Here is a 20,191-nt window from a genome sequence, read left to right as displayed (position 1 = left end):
AAATAAATAATAATAATAATATCCAGCACTCATCCCAAGGTTAAATAAAAAGTTGCAATTTATTAGACTTGAAAATGTAAAAAAAATATAAAAACATTTATGGTTAAGAACCTGGGGACTAGGGTTGAAAACCCATAACAGTCTACACACATGTATGTTTTTTACATTTTTGTACCCCATATTTTTAGTGAATCTACTAAATGGCAATTTTTAATTGAACCTTGCCGTGATTTACACACCTCTTAATTTATCTCTTCTCATTCAATCTTGCACTCAAGCTCTATTATAGGCTTCAAAATGAGCACAAATCCCCCCAACACAGCCCCCTCCGATACACAACACTCTGCCACCATTCATCAAACACACAGGGTGACGAGTTCCTAAAAAATACATTACTGTTCGATAGTCATAAGGACATTCACTCTCTGAAAACATATGGATTCTCCAGAGCATACAAGGACCAAACTTATTAAAGTTTAAAGCTTTATTATAAAAGGTACAGTGATTATAAGAAAAGGCATAAAAAGATAAAAATAAAGCAAAGCAGTTGTAATATAAAAATGTAAAAGTGGAGAATGAATAGAAATACTTAAATGTTTCCATGCTAAAGTTATTCTTCTGTTTCCTTGCGGATAGAAGAAAGTGTTTATGCATCACACACAGCTGAAACTGACCCTCACAAATGACCACTTTCCATTGTGTAACCCATCTTTTTCATGCCTGGTCCTGGACTTAAGCATGGCCTCAATAGTAATATTGAAATTGCAGGTCTGTAACTAGGCCATGGGCTAATTAGGGTCGAGCACCTTGCAAATTCAATGCCTTGTTTCTTCAAACTACCCCTATCCCTATAGTAAATAAGAAATGTCCAGCCTGGCCATAAAGGACCATCTGTCCAAGCTTTGAACCTCAGCTCACCAGGCCTAGGTGTCAGGAATGACTGTAGTAGACTCTGTAGTCTCAGTTTCCCTTACATTTGGGATTAGTGCTGGAAACATCTTTTCTACATTGTTTGGGATTGTCTTCCTGGTCCATTCCATTCACCACCATCATCAATACATGTATTTTGGCTCAGAGAAGCTGATTTTTTTCCCCCATATTGCAGTTAGGTCCATTCCTAAGGGCAGTCCAATAATTTTATATTCCTGGTTAACCCTTTTACGTGCATATAAATTACACAGAGAAAAGCATTCAGCTATGAGTCCAACTTTTGAAAACAGAAGAACAACTTTTAAGTAACTTGTGCATTTTTAGAGAATTCATAAAATGCACTCTTTTAAATCTTGCTTACTTTACTACTAGATAAAAAGGAGTTTAATATGCAGGAAGCATCAATAAATTCTAGACATCTGTCTGCTGTTTTTGACAAGCATTGTAACAAGACGGCTTGTCAATTAATCCCATTAAAAGCCCTTTTTAACTTCTTAAAATAGCAGCACAGATTTGAGTTTACTACAACGATCCATTTCATTAAAATATATTGATTGTAGTTACGCATTTCTCTTTGTTGTTAAATCCAGCCTGTTGCAGCGTCTGCAGCTACAAGAGACAGTTGACAAATCCCTTTTTAAGAAAAGGGAGCATCAACATATTGGGGTCAAAGATCAACCATGAAGCCACATACAAAGCAATGTGCTTACTGTTGTATATAAATTTTATCTTACATGCTTGAATGTTTTATATTACGCTCTATGGAAATCTTGTGGGGTAGAATGTATGTGAGTTATCACCGCGTGTCAGGCTCGTCAGTCATAATTAGGACTTGTTCACACCTGCATATTAATTGAACAAGTACAATCTGATAAAAACTCTGCCAGTCATTGGTGGGGGTGGAGTTATACAGAACTTGTGAATATGCTTCACTACCTCGCAGCAGGTTTATTAGTCCTTTACTGATAATCTAAGAATGTCTTGGTAATAAAGCAGTGATTTTATAAAAACTACACTAGGTAAGTGATACATTGCTGAAATAAAGGTATCTGTCTCTACGTTATGCCGCTCTCAGATTAGATGACAAAAATCTGGTGACCGATTCCCTTTAATCAGAGTCTGGCTGCGTTATTTTTGTCAAATATGTTTTAGTCTGAAACTCTGCACCCTTTCAAAGAAAGCACACTATGGAAAATGGGGTCGGGGACTATCGGTTTCAGTTGACTACTCTGAGGTTGCTCTCCGAGACTGACAGGTCTCTCCCTATTAGAGTTGAGCAAATCAATTTGGGTTCCCTCTTATTCGGCTAGCTATAGCGCTTGCCGAATAAGTTGCAGAGGGAACCCGGTTTCCTGGTGGCACCAGCTGATCGGAGCCACTGCTGCATGTGTTGCGGCTGTGTCACAATCACAACACATGCATGGATACCCTGTTTGTTGAGCTCTCCATGCATGTGCTGTGACAGTGACACAGCCGCGACACATGCAGCTGTGCCGCTGATCAGCTGATCAGCCGGAGCGCTCCAGGAAATCAGGTTCCCTCTGCAGCTAATTTGGCAAGCGCTATAGCTTGCCGAATAAGAGGGAACCCAAACAAATTTGCTTAACTCTATTCACTATGTGTGTGTATGGAGAGACATGTCAGTCAAAAGGATCTGGGTGGAGTGAAGCCATCCGAGGCCAATATTAGACTCGTCAGCTGAAACATCTAGCTTTATAAAGTATTATGTGCTATTGTCAATTATTGTTGTTACTTAAGATGTCTTCTAATTGTAACCTTTTTGCTAACATGGTATATCTTTTTTTACTGTGAAGTGGTTGCTATAATGACAAATTATGCATGTATTTCGGGACCTGTTAACCACATCTGACAACCCTCAGTTACCTGTCTTCGTTTATTGAATTGAGCACTTGCTATTTAACTACTGGCTCAGTTTCTTGGCCAAATATACTTCAGTCTCACATTTAGCTTTGGATACTGAAATGAAGCTCTGATTAGTAAAATTGTCTGTCAATTAATGACTAGTGTGATATAGGCTTTAACTGAAGTATTCCAGTCTAAACATGGTATCATCTATCCACTGGATAGCTGAAAATAGTTTGGTCTCTGTGGATCATACCTCTGGGGACTTTTGCTCCATGTCCTTCCCTGACTGTAAAATTGAGGGGGAATTAAACAGCATGTAAATAGAAATTAGCATATAACTTTGCGCCACCCCAGTCCATGGTCCAGGTCAGTGCGCTCTGGCTGTGGACAGGAGCTGCACGAATTTCCTGAAATTTCATGTCAATTGATGCTGCATTTGATACACCAGCCTGGCGTGACAACATCTGTACGCTGTGTGGTGCACAGGTCATGATGGACCAGCACATCAAATCATAAGATGACCTCAGAAGGTCAGGAAACAGCTTTTGACCATATTTTTTGTATGGACCATTTATGTTCTTAAACAAGTTAATCATGCCCCACGTTAGCCATCTCATCTCCAGGCTAAATAAATGTAATTCTTTTAATCTTTCCTCATAACTAAGATCCTCCATGCCCCTTATCACTTCTGTGGCTCTTTTGTACCTTTTCTAACTCCAAGGCATTCATTCTATGAATTTGTGCCCAGAGTGGAACTGCATATTCCAGATTAGACTGAAAGGGAGAAGTTACAGATTAGGTATTAGAAAGAAACTTTTTGACAGTGAAAGCGATCAATGAGTGGAACAGGTTGTCATGAGAGGTAATGAGTGGAGGATAGAGGAGACTCTTAAAGAAGAAGTTACAGGTCTGTGAGAGCCAGAAATCTTGATTGTTTGTTTCTGACCAAATACTTATTTTCCACCATAATATGCAAATAAAATGATAAAAAAACAGGTAATGTGATTTTCTGGATTTTTTTTCTCAGTTTGTCTCCCATAGTTGAGGTCTACCTATGATGTAAATTACAGACGCCTCTCATCTTTTTAAGTGGTGGAACTTGCACTATTGCTGACTGACTAAATACTTTTTTGCCCCACTGTATATGGACATATTTTACAACAAGATAAATTTTCCAGAGCAAAAACTTATTTTTTTCCTAACACTATCCCATAAATTGAGTTGACCCTAATAGATACATTTTTCCCCCAAAATCTGTCTTTTTCATTAAAATTATCATTTACTCTTAGAATGGAGGAGGCGAGTAAGATAAGGATATTTTCTGATCTATATGAGGCAATTGATTTCTCTCCAGCCTTTATTATTGCAAAATGTCTCATAGGCTTAGACTCTCCTCTGAGTCACACATTTCCCCCACCATGCACCATTTTCAGAGATCGGCCGCTGTCCTCTAGATGACAAAATAAACAATTATGCCGAGGTATCATGTTCTCATGGTAAATTTGATCAGAGGCGGAAAGGGAGATGAACAAAAACAGCAAGTAAAGCTGAAAACTCCTTGTTTCATAGTAGCAAGAACATTAGTACTTTTAATGTTACCATGAAATTATTGCCTTGAAAGTTGCCAAGAAGTTGAATTCTATTTTATTTCTCCGTCTTAAATATTTAGCCAGTTTCTCAAGTTCCCAGCATGGTAGATTTTGACCTGACACAGCACAGATTTTCATCCATTAAATAATTTGGCCGAGGCATTGCAATGTAATTCGATGTGTGTGTACAGCAGGGGTGGGGCACCTCAGGCCCCAGGGCCATTTACGGACCTCGATGACCTTTTATCAGGCCCCCGAGCGGATTCTCAGGGACTACATTCTTGGGCAAGGAGCTGTATTTTGATTGCCACCAGCTCATTAATTTCTTCTTGCTCTGTTAGCACACATATGCAGTGTTCACTACTGAACACTGAAGAGCATGCAATGAAAGATTACATCCTAAAACCAGTGACACAGTCAGGATGTACTTTGTAGATGGAGTTTGTATTGCCCCCGAAGGATGGTATAAATATCCAACTGGCCCTTGGCAGAAAAAAAGATTCCCCAACCCTGGTGTACAGGCTTCCCTAGAAGTTATTCAGAAGCACAGTAAATGACTTCTCATTGGACATACAGCTCTGGCAAAAATTAAGAGACCACCACATCAAATCCCTGTCATGGCCATCCCAATCTCCAGACCTGAACCCCATTGAAAACCTCTGGAATGTAATCAAGAGGATGATGGATAGTCACAAGCCATCAAACAAAGAACTGCTTACATTTTTGCTCCAGAAGTAGTGTGAAAGACTGGTGGAAGGCATGCCAAGACGCATGAAAGCTGGGATTAAAAATCATGGTTATTCCACAAAATATTGATTTCTGAACTCTTCCTGAGTTAAAACATTAGTATTGTTGTTTCTAAATGATGATGAACTTGTTTTCTTTGGATTACTTGAAGTCTGAAAGCATTGTTTCTTTTTTTTTTTAATTTTGACCACTTTTCTTTGTCAGAAAAAAAATACAAAATTTGTTGCTTGGAACTTCGGGGACATGTCAGAAATGTATTGAATAAAAGAACAATTTACATTTTACTCAAAAATATATCTATAAAGAGAAAAATCAGACAAACTGAACATTTTTCAGTGGTCTCATAATTTTTGCCAGAGCTGTAGATATGCAATGTGAGATAGCGCTCACTAACGGGTAGGGGAATACTCGCTTAGCAGCGGGATTCAAGGTACACAGGAACACTTTTTTCACATAACAGTCTATGCGGTTTATTAAAGAGTCATAAACCATACCACGAACAGTCGATTACACACTGTATCAGGACATGACATTAGGTTTCACATCATTAGTTTGCGGCAACTAAACACGCTGCTCCTCCTCTGACCAGTTGCCGTGGATGACTGCACAGTTTATAGAACATATTAAGCACCAATAGTCTGTAGAGGTACCTTACGGGAGCTCCTGCTCCACCTGCTGACTCCTTGTCAGTCCTCTCTCCCTGGGAAACTGCCTTACGTGGATCACCAACTTGCCTGACAGGCATTACACCAGTCGGTTCTAAACCCACCAAAGGACGGTAGCTTCCCCAACACAGTAGCCATCACCGGCTCTGCAGGTCTTTGGCCTCACCTCGTACTCTTCAGGGATCTGGTCCACACACACAAGACCTCCCAACACAGAAGCCACACAAGACCATGGCCTCACCAAGTGCTTTTCAGGGATCCGGCCCCCACTCTGGACCTCCCAACACTCAGGCCACTCAGGACCACAGCCTCACCAGGTGCTCTTCAGGGATCTGATCCCCACTCTGGACCTCCCAACACTCAGGCCTTTCCGCTCACAGAACCTTCCAGCCAAGAACCATTCAGGTCCATCCACAGGAACCATGTGACCCACACCCTGGTCACATTATCAAGCTGTAACCACTCCCATAGATGGGTTGTGTGTGTGTGTGTAGCTAGTCGGACCCACCCAGCTCTCAAACTAGCCCTGTCAGCCTCCCTGTAAAACAACACAATTACTTTTGGAACTACCGGTCCCAGAGCAACCTTATTTCAGGCTGACAATGCAGAGCATCTTCCTCTGCAACAGACATGCCATCCATTCACAATAATGCCAAACTTTGTCTCATCACCATAGTTATGCTTGCAACTGCCATGCATTCCTATGGCCTCAATATGCCTCCATGCGTATGCGTATTCTGGCTGGGGAGAACATGCAGCACCCCTACCTGTAACAGGGGTCACTGCATCACAGTTATTACATCAATATCTAATCTTTGAACATTGGGTGAAATTTACAAAGCTAAAGGAGTCTGAATTCTGGTAAAATTTGCTCCAAAAAGTGATATACATCATTATGTGTTTTCGACACCTTCTGTTCATTGCTTTGCAGAAAAGGATTGTGGCTTGGCAGACTGAAGGCATGGGAGGACATGGGAAATTACGTGCCAAAAAATAAGCCAAAATTTTGTTACAAATTTCTGGCACATAGTAAATCAACTAATAGGTGTTATGAACTTAGAATAGACATAAGGATTCGCCTAATTTATAAAACAGCATGCTCATGCTTTCTAGTCCAAAGTTTTCAATAGGCCTTACATATCTCATTAGTCTTCAATGCTGGTTTCTTGTTATGTGGCAGAAGGCTTTTTTGGTACCCTTTATGTACCAGTGTGTCAAGCAGAACCGCTACCTGTGAGCCACTTATTGCTTTGCTACTAATCTGAAGCAGGATTGTAGTAAATTATCCTGGTGCTCCACGTCCAAAATGATAAGCCCACGCTTGGACTGGCCCACAGGAGAACAGGAGAATCCCCCGGTAGGCCCCTGTGAAGGAGTGCTGATGAGTAGTGCTATTACACTTGATTCACAATTTGCAGAAAAAGGTATTATCTAATCATTCAGCTTGCTAAATTAATATTACATAGAAGCAAACGTAAAGTAAAGTGTGAGCCAGTCTATTGTAGTCAATATCCATACAACTTGCTTAAAGGAACGGGGAACATACGTCTAATATTAGTGTAAGTGGTCAGTTTGAAAATGTCAAGATTTTAGTTTTTTTTTGTATATAGATCATTATTTGGAAAATGAAAAAAGAAATAAATACTTTTAACATACAAACCAGATTTAAATGATAGGTCACTATCTGATAACATTTTCTACTTAATATTACCTGCATATTTAGCATATTTATTGGGTTTTGAGAAATAATATGACATAATTACTCTATAATGATGTATACACATTTTCTCTTTCTTTCTATATGAAATGTTTGAATCTAGCAGTGAAATATCCACTACATGGCCGTACTTAAGATCTTTGTAATAGTATTGCTCCCTCAGGGAGAATACATTGTACAATATGCTGGATAACACTGTTCCTCAATCCCAGATCATGTTTTCAGGATTCCCTTTATATTGCACCAGAGACAATTACATCACCGGTGAAATACTAAGACAATCCTGAACACATGTTCTGTTCATGGGCCTTGAGGACTGGGATTGAGGAACGCTGCTCTACAAGATTGTTGCACTGTGTGCAGTTGGGATGCAGACATAATGGGAAACACCTGATTCTAAGAATAAAGAATGGTTTGGACAGCATCTAACTTTACAACTGAGTAGATTACCAAATTTGCACAAATGCTGTGATGTAATATGTACTGTATAAAATGTATATCGGGATGGACATACCATTGGTTCAACCTGTGCAGCTGCACAAGGTCCCAAGAGCCTTCAATGAAGATAAATTGTGCTTTATGATGAGCTATTTTACTGCAAAGGAACAATATACTGTTCTTACACAGGGGCACATTACTGTCTGTGTCTGCCAATGATGTATATATTGTTAGTAAATTTAAAAGGAATCTATTAGCAGATTTTTGCTATGTAATATGAGAGCAGCATGATGCAGGGGCTGAGACCGATTTGCTCTATTACTAAGGGCGCAGTAGAGGCCAGAAACGCGTTAGAGCAGTTCCTGTGCCATATCATCCTTGAATTAATTTTTAAAGATATGTATTTGGAAAAAATCTTGAAGATTTTTTAATATTGGATGTGCCTGTCCACCTCTTTTTTGCATGAGACCCTGATTCCAATGATGTGTCTGTGGCACCCCAGGAGTTTGGGTACCACAGTGGTGCTGCCTTCCTCTCGGGGAGGGTAATGCCATGCCTGGAGACATGAGGGACCCTTTGGTAGGTGATCTCACATTCAACACATTCTAACTCCAGGCCAGAAGGGGGAGCTCTAAACCCTGTTTTAGGGGAGCTTCCCTCAATTTACATCCTGGTCTGGAAGAGGGGTAAGTCAGTCTGGTGCAGACAAGAGTCAGGGAAAGAGCAGAGGAGTGATCAGGAGCTAGAGGAGGGCTGCCACTGGGCCCTTTGAAGAAAAGAGCAGAGGCCAGGCACCGGGAGCCCGAGGTTGTGGGCAACTGCAAGTCGCACAGCAGAACCAGAGGGCAGAGAGAGATGAAAGCAACCTGCCCCTTTAAACCTGAGGTACAGCAGCATTCCAGAGCCTGGTGTCACCGTATATAGAGACCCCAGAGAAACGGCTCAAGTTGCCTACCATACAGGTACTGTCCCAGGACAGGAGAGAACGAGGACCTTGTTAGGACACTTCAGGCAGCAAGGGACTAATAGTCAGCGCAAAGTGGAAGGCTCCTAACCTGACCTGTTAAAGGGGGTTTCCACCCGTCTTAACGTTGCCTGGACGTCATCTACACCTGTTGCCAGTACCCTGGACTGTGGCCTGCTTCCATCAGTAAACCAGGTAAAGACTGCAACCGTGTCCTCCATTTATTTACCGGCAACCCAAATATCCTTGCCCACTCCACTGGGAGCCCTGGGGACCCCACTTCACCTGTGGGAAGTGTCACCATCTATGCTGCAGTAACATCACCCCAGAGGACCCCATTAAGCAGCGTCACTCCACTCAGACCAAGAACCACAGGTGGTGTCACGAATACAAACTTTATTAATCCCCTTAAAGACTTTCCCCTTTTACTTGAGTGCCCAGTGCCACGGACCGGGTCGCTGCCACGTGACCACCCCTTTAATTGCGACCAGACCCGGTACCGAGTATCCCCATTGCCGTGGTGGGCGACTCATGTCACTTACTAGACTGTGTGTTGCTGTTTCAATAAAATTTGCATTTTATAAGCAGGAGATAATCCCTTCTATATTAGGTGTCTCGTGCCTCCTAGACAACTGCTGTGCGTAATCACTCCCCCACCACAAATTGGCATCGTTCTGCCTTTACATAGTGTACACAAAAAGCAACCAACCAGTGGTGTGTGGGTGGGGTTATATAGAGCTCAGAATTCTGAGCACTGCTAGATCTGCAGAAGAGAAAACAGTCATTGTATCAAAATGACAGCATGCAGACCAGTAACTGGCACATGGCTGGAATCAGGGTCTCAGCCCCTAAATCATGCTGTTCTCATATTCTATGGCACAAACCTGGTGACAAATTTATGTTTTTTTTTACACAGTTTATTGATGTCTGGCTGTATATACAGTGTATCTTCAAAGCGTATATATATCTACAAAGAGTTGCAGAATATGTTGGCGCTATATGAATAAAATTATTATTATTATTTATTATCTTCAATATGCAGTATGGGCTACATAGAGAGTGTAAGAATTTTGAGGAGCACTGTCCTATTAAATGTTAACAGTTACATAGTGGTCATTGTTTTACTGCGTACATTGTAAACTGTAAGGTTCTTCCCTTTATTTGTCATGTTTTTATTAAAAGCGATTACTCTACTGATGGCGTAGCATTCCCTTCAGGGCGGTAATCATTAACTCATCATCCTCTCACCTAAATTGTCTTCCATTCAGAGTAATAGACGTGCAGCTTAGCACCGTGCTCCCAAATCACACTGCAATTTCCCTTAATTATCTACCTCTGTACCAATTGGGGTGAAAGTAGAAAGTCTCTTATTTTTGTGGCAAACTAGTGATTTCTCAGTGCTGTTAATTATTGAGTGCGGATTTAACACATTCTGCTGTCACGAGGCCCAGCACTGTGTGTCACTGTAATGGATTCATGTCCTTACTAACAAGGGGCAGTTTCACAAATACTCCAAGCCAATATACCCCAGATTCCAAAAGCGCTGATGACTGGCTGTATTATGCAATGATCAACGAGCTGGTGCAATGCACTTAGAAAGGGAAACGTTTTTTTCTCAGTTTTTTAGAAGTTTTAATTAGAAGAATGAGGGGTTAATTTCCAATGGACAGTATGAATATCCGCTAACCATATTTTTTAACAAATGTACCTTCAATCACCTTGTAGTTCAGCACTTCAGCACCAAGGACAGCAACAGACAAAGGCTTAGGAATGTTCTATAGAAATAGTCTCTCTTTTTCCAAGTAAACACTTTGGTTTTTTTTTATTACTAAACACTGGTTATTCTTCTTTTTATAAGTTAGGGTAGTGTTTGCATTGTTGCAGATTTGGCAGATACAGTGTACATTTAAAACTAAGTTAAACTTTAAAATAAAATCATCTTTCTTAATTTGCAATAATGTTTGCCAAATGTTTGATTTTATTCTTTCTCTTTCAGTTGGCAGAAAACAGTTTATGCGGTTTGAGTGGGCAAACAAGGCTGCCAGTGTGTTGGGGTGTGACACCGAGGAGCTCTCCACTGCTGTCTTCAAGCATCATCTCAAGCAGATCATTGAACAAGTGACACAGGGAACCAGAGGCGGCAACCAAGAAGATGATGCAAAGTCAGGTATGATAAGCAAGAGAAAGGTATTTTTTACTATGTTGCACGTTAAGGACAGGCCAATTTTTACAATTCTGACCACTGTCCCTTTATGAAGCTATAACTCTGGAACACTTCAACGGATCCTGATGATTCTGACATTCCTTTCTCGTGACATATTGTACTTCATGATAATGATAACATTTCTTCAATAGGACTTGCGTTTATTTGTAAAAAAAAATGGAAATTTGACAAAGATTTTGAAAATTTCGCAATTTTCCAACTTTGAATTTTTATGCCCTTAAATCACAGACATATGTCATACAAAATACTTAATACATAACATTTCCCACATGTCTACTTTACATCAGCACAGTTTTTTTGTTAGGGATTATAAGGGTTAAAAGTTGAACAGCAATTTCATATTTTTACAACACCATTTTTTTTTACTGACCACATCTCATTTTTTAGGAACCACATCTCATTTGAAGTCATTTTGAGGGGTCTCTATGATAGAAAATAACCAAGTGTGACAGCATTCTAAAAACTGCACCCCTCAAGATGCTCAAAACCACATTCAAGAAGTTTATTAACCCTTCAGGTGTTCCACAGGAATTTTTGGAATGTTTAAATAAAAATGAACATTTAACTTTTTTTTCACACAAAATTTAATTCAGCTCCAATTTGATTTATTTTACCAAGGGTAATAGGAGAAAATGGACCCCAAAAGTTGTTGTACAATTTGTCCTGAGTACGCCAATACTAGATATGTGGGGGTAAACCACTGTTTGGGTGCATGGCAGAACTCGGAAGGGAAGGAGCGCCATTTGACTTTTCAATGCAAAATTGACTGGAATTGAGATGGGGCGCCATGTTGCGCTTGGAGAGCCCCTGATATGCCTAAACATTGAAACCCCCACAAGTAACAGCATTTTGAAAAGTAGACTCCCTAAGGAACTTATCTAGATGTGTGTTGAGCACTTTGACCCACCAAGTGCTTCACAGAAGTTTATAATGCAGAGCTGTAAAAATAAAAAACAATATTTTTTCACAAAAATGATATTTTCGCCCCCAATTTTTTACTTTCCCAAGGGTAAGAGAAGAAATTGGACCCCAAACGTTGTTGTGCCATTTGTCCTGAGTACGCTGATACCCCACATTTGGGGGTAAACCACTGTTTGGGCGCATGGCAGAGCTCGGAAGGGAAGGAGCGCCGTTTGACTTTTCAATGCAAAATTGACAGGAATTGAGATGGGACACCATGTTGCGTTTGGAGAGCCACTGATCTGCCTAGACATTGAAACCCTCCACAAGTGACACCATTTTGGAAAGTAGACCCCCTAAGGAACTTATATAGATGTGTGGTGAGCACTTTGACCCACCAAGTGCTCCACAGAAGATTATAATGTAGAGCCGTAAAAATAAAAAATCATATTTTTTCGCCACCAATTTTTTATTTTCCCAAGGGTAAGAGAAGAAATTGGATCCCAAACGTTGTTGTGCAATTTGTCCTGAGTTCGCTGATACCCCATATGTGGGGATAAACCACTGTTTCGGCGCATGGCAGAGCAGAGAAGGGAAGGAGCGCCGTTTGACTTTTCAATGCAAAATTGACAGAAATTGAGATGGGACGCCATGTTGCGTTTGGAGAGCCACTGATGTGCCAAAACATTGAAATCCCCCAAAGATGACACAGTTTTGGAAAGTAGACCCCTTAAGGAATTTATCTAGATGTGTTGTGAGAGCTTTGAACACCCAAGTGTTTCACTAAAGTTTATAACACAGAGCCGTGAAAATGAAAATAATTTTTTTCCCACAAAAATTATTTTTAGCCCCCAGTTTTGTATTTTCCCAAGAGTAACAGGAGAAATTGGACCCCAAAAGTTGTTGTCCAATTTGTCCTGAGTATGCTGATACCCCATAAGTGGGACACCACCGTTTGGAGCTTGGAAGGGAAGGAGCGCCATTTGGAATGCAGACTTAGATGGATTGGTCTGCAGGCATCACATTGTGTTTGCAGAGCCCCTAATGTACCTAAACAGTAGAAACTCCCCACAAGTGACCCCATATTCGAAACTAGACCCCTCAAGGAACGTATCTAGATGTGTTGTGAACCCCCAAATGTATCACTACAGTTTATAACGAAGAGCTGTGAATATAAAAAATCATTTTTTTCCCACAAAAATTTTTTTAGAGCCCTAGTTTTGTATTTTCCCAAGGGTAACAAGAGAAATTGGACCCCAAAAGTTGTTGTCCAATTTATCCTGAGTAAACCCCTGTTTCGGCGCACGGGAGAGCTCAGAAGGGAAGGAGCACTGTTTTACTTTTTCAAGAGAATTGGCTGGAATTGAGGTGGGACACCATGTCGCGTTTGGAGAGCCCCTGATGTCCCTAAACAGTGGAAACCCCCAATTCTAACTGAAATGCTAACCCTAGCCCCAACCCTAACACTAGCCCCAACCCTAACCCTAGCCCTAACCCTAGCCCTAACCCTAATCCTAGCCCTAACCCTAACCCTAGCCCTAACCCTAGCCCTAACCCTAGCCCTAACCCTAACCCTAACCCTAGCCCTAACCCTAGCCCTAGCCCTAACCCTAGCCTTAACCCCACCCCTAACCCCAGCCCTAACCCTAACTCTAGCCATAACCCTATCCCTAAACCCAACCCTAACCCTAGCCCTCACCTTAACCCTAGCCCTAATCCTAACCCTAGCCCTAATTCTAACCCTAGCCCTAACCCTAGCCCTAAGCCTAGCCCCAACCCTAGCCCTAACCCTAATGGGAAAATGGAAATAAATACATTTTTTTAAATTAATTATTTTTCCCTAACTAAGGGGGTGATGAAGGCGGTTTGATTTACTATTTATAGCGGGGTCTTTTAGCGGATTTTTATGTTTGGCAGCCGTCACAGACTAAAAGACGCTTTTTATTGCAAAAAATAGTTTTTGCGTCTCCACATTTTGAGAGCTGTAATTTTTCGATATTTTGGTCCACAGAATCATGTGAGGTCTTTTTTTGCGGGACGAGTTGACATTTTTATTGGGAACATTTTCAGGCAGGTGACTTTTTTGATCGCTTTTTATTCCGATTTTTGTGAGGCAGAATGACCAAAAACGAGCTATTCATGAATTTCTTTTTGGGGGGCGTTTATACCATTCCACGTTTGGTAAAATTGATAAAGCAGTTTTATTCTTCGGGTCAGTACGATTACAGCAATACCTCATTTATATCATTTTTTATGTTTTGGCGCTTTTATACGATAAAAACTATTTTATACAAAGAATAATTATTTTTGCATCGCTTTATTCTGAGGACTGTAACTTTTTTATTTTTTCGCTGATGATGCTGTCTGGTGGCTCGTTTTTTGCGGAACAAGATGACATTTTCAGCGGTACCATGGTTATATCCGTCTTTTTGATCGCGTTTTATTCCACTTTTTGTTAGGCGGTATGATAATAAAGCGTTGTTTTTTGCCTCGTTTTTTGTTTATTTTTACCGTTGTCACTGAAGGGGGTTAACTATCAAGACAGTTTTATAGGTGGGGTTGTTACTGACGCGGCGATACTAAATATGTGTACTTCTATTGTCTTTTTTATTATTTAGATAAAGAAATGTATTTATGGGAACAATATATATATTTTTCTTTATGTAGGATTTTTTTTTTCACACATGAATTTTTTTTTTTTTACTTTATAACATTGCCCCGGAGGGGGAGGGGGGCAGGGGCATCATGTTATAGTGACCAGCGCTTGCTCTGAGCAGGTGCTGGTAAGCCGCCTCGCTGCTGGACCCGGATGTAGCCCCGTGGCCATTTCGGATCCGGGGCCTGTAGGGAGAAGGAGGTAGGAGACCCTCGGAGCAACGCGATCACAGGGTCTCAGGGAAGCACGCCAGGAGCCCCCTTCCTGCGCGATGCTTCCCTATGCCGCCGAAACACTGCGATCATGTTTGATTGCAGTGTGCCAGGGGTTAATGTGCCAGGGGCGGTCCATAACCGCTCCTGGCACATAGTGCCGGATGTCAGCTGCGATGGTGAGCTGACACACAGCCGCGATCAGCCGCACTCCCCCCGTGAGCGCGGCCGATCGCATATGACATACTATCCCGTCACTGAGAATTAAGTCCCAGGTCACCTTGACGGGATAGTATGTCATATGGGATTAAGGGGTTAACATTTGCGTCTAATTAATGATATAACTTTACCTTCCCAACCTTTTTGCTCACCCAACCATTGGGCTGGCAATGCACAAATCTTGTGTCAGGTGTATATAGACATAAAAAAAAACTGATCTGTGTATATTAATTGGTAGAATGGATAATGCATTTTTAGTTTGATTTAAAATGTTATCAATTAACAATGCATTTAATGGAGGTAAATATATGTTTTCTAAAGTTATTATTTGAACACTAAAATAATACTGGATTGCACTTAATTTGGTGCTGATGAAAAAAAACCTTTTGAAAAAACATTTAAATACACTAAATAATGATATTAATAAGTACATTGGTATCAAGAATGCTACTCAACCATGTCAAGATCAGCCTAGTATTCTTCACAACCAGTTTTGTAAATTGGTTACATAGAGTGTAACTTGAATGTCTCTCCTTAATTGTCTTCTATTTTAACAAAAATTAATTGAGGAGCATTTTAGACTAACCACAAGCTGTGTAAAGGACGCATCCTCTATAAAAAAAAAATATTTCCTTTAGAAATCTGCCCCTTTATTGTGTTCAAACTCATCTTTAGGGTCATTCACAAATCCATGTGAAATGTCCAAGTGCAATATACTTGTATTTACTCCTCGAATGTTTCACTATCAACGCACCTTCATCAGAGGTATAAAAGGGGCAAATGTAAAATGTCTGAGTGCTGTTCTAATTTTATATGACTGCACTCAGAACCACAGATTCCCACAGATCCATTCTTACATTCATGACAATGATGGATCCGAGAATGAGATTGGTGAAACTCAGAATATGTTCTGTCCTGATCTGATGGTGAAAATCAGACAGAATAAGGACATATTTAGTGGGTCTGCACACTGACACACTGAGGTGTGAATGCACCTTTAACATGCTCAGTGCACCGTTTATTTGACCTTATTAGCACACAAACATTGTAAGAGAATGGTCTTACTTATGATATATGGCAACTATGAGCTACATCATTACAACATGGGGAACACAAACATGCCTTAGAAACAAACATAACCTACTGTAGATCTAATATAAAACAGTATGGAGAGGGACTGCTTCATATTAACAAACTATAACAGTTATGACAGCTCCATCCACAACACAGATCCATAGCATAAGCCTGCAGCTGTGTACACGCCAGTATGGCTGATTAGTTAAAAGGAAGCCAATATCAGTAAATGACCTATAGTTTCAATCAGGTTTTTCTACTGTTAAATGTATTTAAAAAGATGGCAGTGTTTCATTTTAATTTCACAATCTTTATTTAAAAAAAGAACAAAAAAATACCAAAACAAAAAATCTAGTAATCTTGTAGTACTCATACTAGGGCTTTTAATAAACTCATACTTCCTGTCCTTTCAGGGAACATTGACAGTAAAGGTACCTTCACACTGAACGATATCGCTAGCGATCCGTGACATTGCAGCGTCCTGGATAGCGATATCGTTGTGTTTGACACGCAGCAGCGATCTGGATCCTGCTGTGCCATGGTTGGTCGGAGCAGAAAGTCCAGAACTTTATTTCGTCGCTGGATCTCCCACAGACATCGCTGAATCGGCGTGTGTGACGCCGAGTCAGCGATGTCTTCACTGGTAACCAGGGTAAACATCGGGTTACTAAGCGCAGGGCCGCGCTTAGTAACCCGATGTTTACCCTGGTTACCAGCGTAAATGTAAAAAAAAAAAAACACTACATACTTACATTCCGGTGTCTGTCCCCCAGCGCTCTGCTTCTCTGCACTGTGTAAGCGCCGCCGGAAAGTAGAGCACAGCGGTGACGTCACCGCTGTGCTTTCCGGCCGGCGCTCACAGTCAGTGCAGAGAAGCACAGCGCCGGGGGACAGACACCGGAATGTAAGTATGTAGTGTTTTTTTTTTTTACGTTTACGCTGGTAACCAGGGTAAATATTGGGTTACTAAGCGTGGCCCTGTGCTTAGTAACCCGATGTTTATCCTGGTTACCAGGGGACTTCGTATAGTTGGTCGCTGGAGAGCTGTCTGTGTGACAGCTCTCCAGCGACCACACAGCGACGCTGCAGCGATCGGGATCGTTGTCTAGATCGCTGCACCATCGCTAAATGTGATGGTACCTTAAGGCTTCATATTATCCAAAGAATTATTACAATGACAGGTTGCCCTTTTATAATCAGCTGATAACACAAGATCCACAATAGGCCATGTCTTATCTGACCCTTATCCCCCTACCGCCACAATGACCTCTGCACAATCTCATTAGACAATTTACTGTAAAAGATGAGGACTAGTGATGAGCGAGTATGCTCGTTTCTCGAGTTTTCCGAGCATGCTGGGGTGTTATTCAAGTATCTTGGACATGCTCGTAGATTAGGTTTGAGTCCCCACAGCTGCATGAATTGCAGCTGCTAGGCAGCCTGAATATATGTGAGGATTCCCTAACAAACAGGCAATCTCTGCATGTGTTCAGGTTGTCCAACAGCTGCAAATTATGCAGCTGCAGGGACTAAAACATAATCTACGAGCACGCCCAAAATACTCAGAGACTACCCAAGCATGCTCGGAAAACTCGAGTAACAGGCATACTCGCTCATCACTAATGGGGACGAAATCTGACAATTGTGGCTAATGTTCATGTGTTGTTTCCTGAAACAGCAGGATGTTAAAGTCTAATAACCATGTATAAGTATATAAGGGGACAATACAAATATCTCGCTGAGGATCTGTTTATACCAAGGAAGGTGACGGGCACAAGGGGGCATTCTTTGCGTCTGGAGGAGAGAAGGTTTTTCCACCAACATAGAAGAGGATTCTTTACTGTTAGGGCAGTGAGAATCTGGAATTGCTTGCCTGAGGAGGTGGTGATGGCGAACTCAGTCGAGGGGTTCAAGAGAGGCCTGGATGTCTTCCTGGAGCAGAACAATATTGTATCATACAATTATTAGGTTCTGTAGAAGGACGTAGATCTGGGTATTTATTATGATGGAATATAGGCTGAACTGGATGGACAAATGTCTTTTTTCGGCCTTACTAACTATGTTACTATGTTACTATGTTACTATGTTACTATGTTACAGAAGCCTCATTGGCCAGTGTGAAAATTCAAAGAGTTCTATTTTATTTAATTTACAAGACAGATTGTGATATCCTAAATTAAAATAGTGGCAAACATTTTTAAAAAACTATACCACAAAAATTTGACTTAAATATTAAGTCATTTTATGATGATAGCTTCCCTTCAAGTTTACTGTTCCAACCAGTACTTTTGCACACCTCACCGCCTCTGAATGCTTTGACAGCACTTGCTTTACAGAAGATTTAACAGCAGACATTACTCATTCCTTTGAAGAGAGTGCACTGTCAATCAAGGTAAAGAGAGATGGTGAGTAGTGATGGGTAGAGATGTGTGAACCTGAACAGTAAAGTTCGGGGTCCATACTGAACACCTACTGTTCGGTCATAGACCCCAAACACAGACTTCACTAGGAAGTCCGTGTTACTGTTCAGGTCCAGCACCCCGAGCACTGGGTGTTTCTCATACTATCATGCTGCATGACAGCATGAGAAACACCATCAGCTCTGATAGGCCGTAAGATTAATACCACCGTTCAGAGCTCTGCGGTTTTCATGCTGTCAGTTGACAGTGTGAGCCTGCAGCTGTGACCAGAGGTAAAAAGTTTACTACTACTACCCCTATCAGCCTATGCCTGCTGCCGCTAATAACAGTGAGAGCAGGCGGTGGCTAATAGATGTATTCATCAGCCGGCACTTGTGCAATAAATACAAAAAAACTAAATGGGTTCCCTGTATTTTTGATAATCAGACAGATAAAACTGACAGCTGCAACCCTCAGCTGTTAACATTAGCAAAGTGGCTTATCAAGAATAGAGGGGTCCCCACTCCATTTTTTAATTATTTATATAAATAATTAAAAAAAATTGAGTTGGGCCCAACCATTTTTGACAACCAGCCAAGCTAAAGCAGACAACTAGGGGCTGATATTCTCAGGCTGGTAAGCGGCCACGGATATTGCCCCCCAGCCTAAATATAGTAAATATTAAATAAAATCTTCTATTTGAAATAAAAAACACACTTTTACTTTTTTTAAATAACAAACACAGTTATACTCACCTAATGCTCATTCCACTGAAGCCATGGTCTCCTGTAAAAAAAAGAAAAGTAAAACAGAACCATATCCCTAAATTTTGACAACCAGCCAAGCTAAAGCAGACAGCTGAAAGCTTGTATTCTCAGACTGAGAAGGGGCCATGGATATTGGTCCTCCTCAGCCTAGAAATAACAGCAAGTGAGGTAACATTTGTAGGTTTGATGTCAGCTTTGTAATGCCAGCTGACATCAAGCTCACAGGTTAGCAATAGAGAGACATCTATAAGACACACCCATTAGTAACCCCATAGTCAAATGTAACAAAAACACAGACACGGAGAAAAGTCCTTTATTTGAAATACAAGCACAAACTCATTTATACGAAATGATTCATGGTGAGCGGTCACATAATGCCAGCACTCAGCCATGCAATCCAGATGAAGCAGAGTTGGGTATTTTTGTGGGACAAATGGTTTATCGGTGGACAGGTGAGAAATAAGGTGTTTTATTATTTTCAATTTTACATTAATAAATGGGTAAAGGAGGGTGGAAGTGTTTATTTCAAATAAAGGAGTCTGTGTTTTTATTTCAAATAAAGGACCTTTCTCTGTGTCTGTGTTTTTATTACATTTGACTATGGGATTAGTAATGGGGGTGTCTAATGGATGCCTCTCCATTACTAATCTGGGGCATGATGTCAGCTGATATTACAAAGCTGACATCAACCCCACATATATTACCCCACCTGCCTCCACACCAGGGTAAATGGCAAGAGTCAGGCAAAGCACCAAAATTGGCACATCTAACAGGTGCACCTTTCCTGGGGCCGTTGTGGGATGCTATTTTTAGGCTGAGGAGGG

At 41.0% G+C, this 20,191-nt stretch overlaps 1 protein-coding gene across 1 annotated transcript in view; it reads left to right on the top strand.

Moving 5' to 3' along the window:
• MYO18B (myosin XVIIIB) overlaps window positions 1–20,191 on the top strand; it is a 1,113,366-nt gene that overhangs the window by 258,236 nt on the left and 834,939 nt on the right. The window contains exon 13 of the mRNA XM_069750613.1: window positions 10,913–11,083. Within this exon, the coding sequence (XP_069606714.1) occupies window positions 10,913–11,083 (171 nt within the window). The remainder of the gene's footprint in view (window positions 1–10,912; window positions 11,084–20,191) is intronic.

Source organism: Ranitomeya imitator, chromosome 1, assembly GCF_032444005.1.
Source record: "Ranitomeya imitator isolate aRanImi1 chromosome 1, aRanImi1.pri, whole genome shotgun sequence".
In the NCBI taxonomy this organism is placed as follows: Eukaryota; Metazoa; Chordata; class Amphibia; order Anura; family Dendrobatidae; genus Ranitomeya; species Ranitomeya imitator.
Note: the sequence above shows the minus strand (reverse complement) of the source record. Positions and strands in the feature narration are given on the sequence as shown.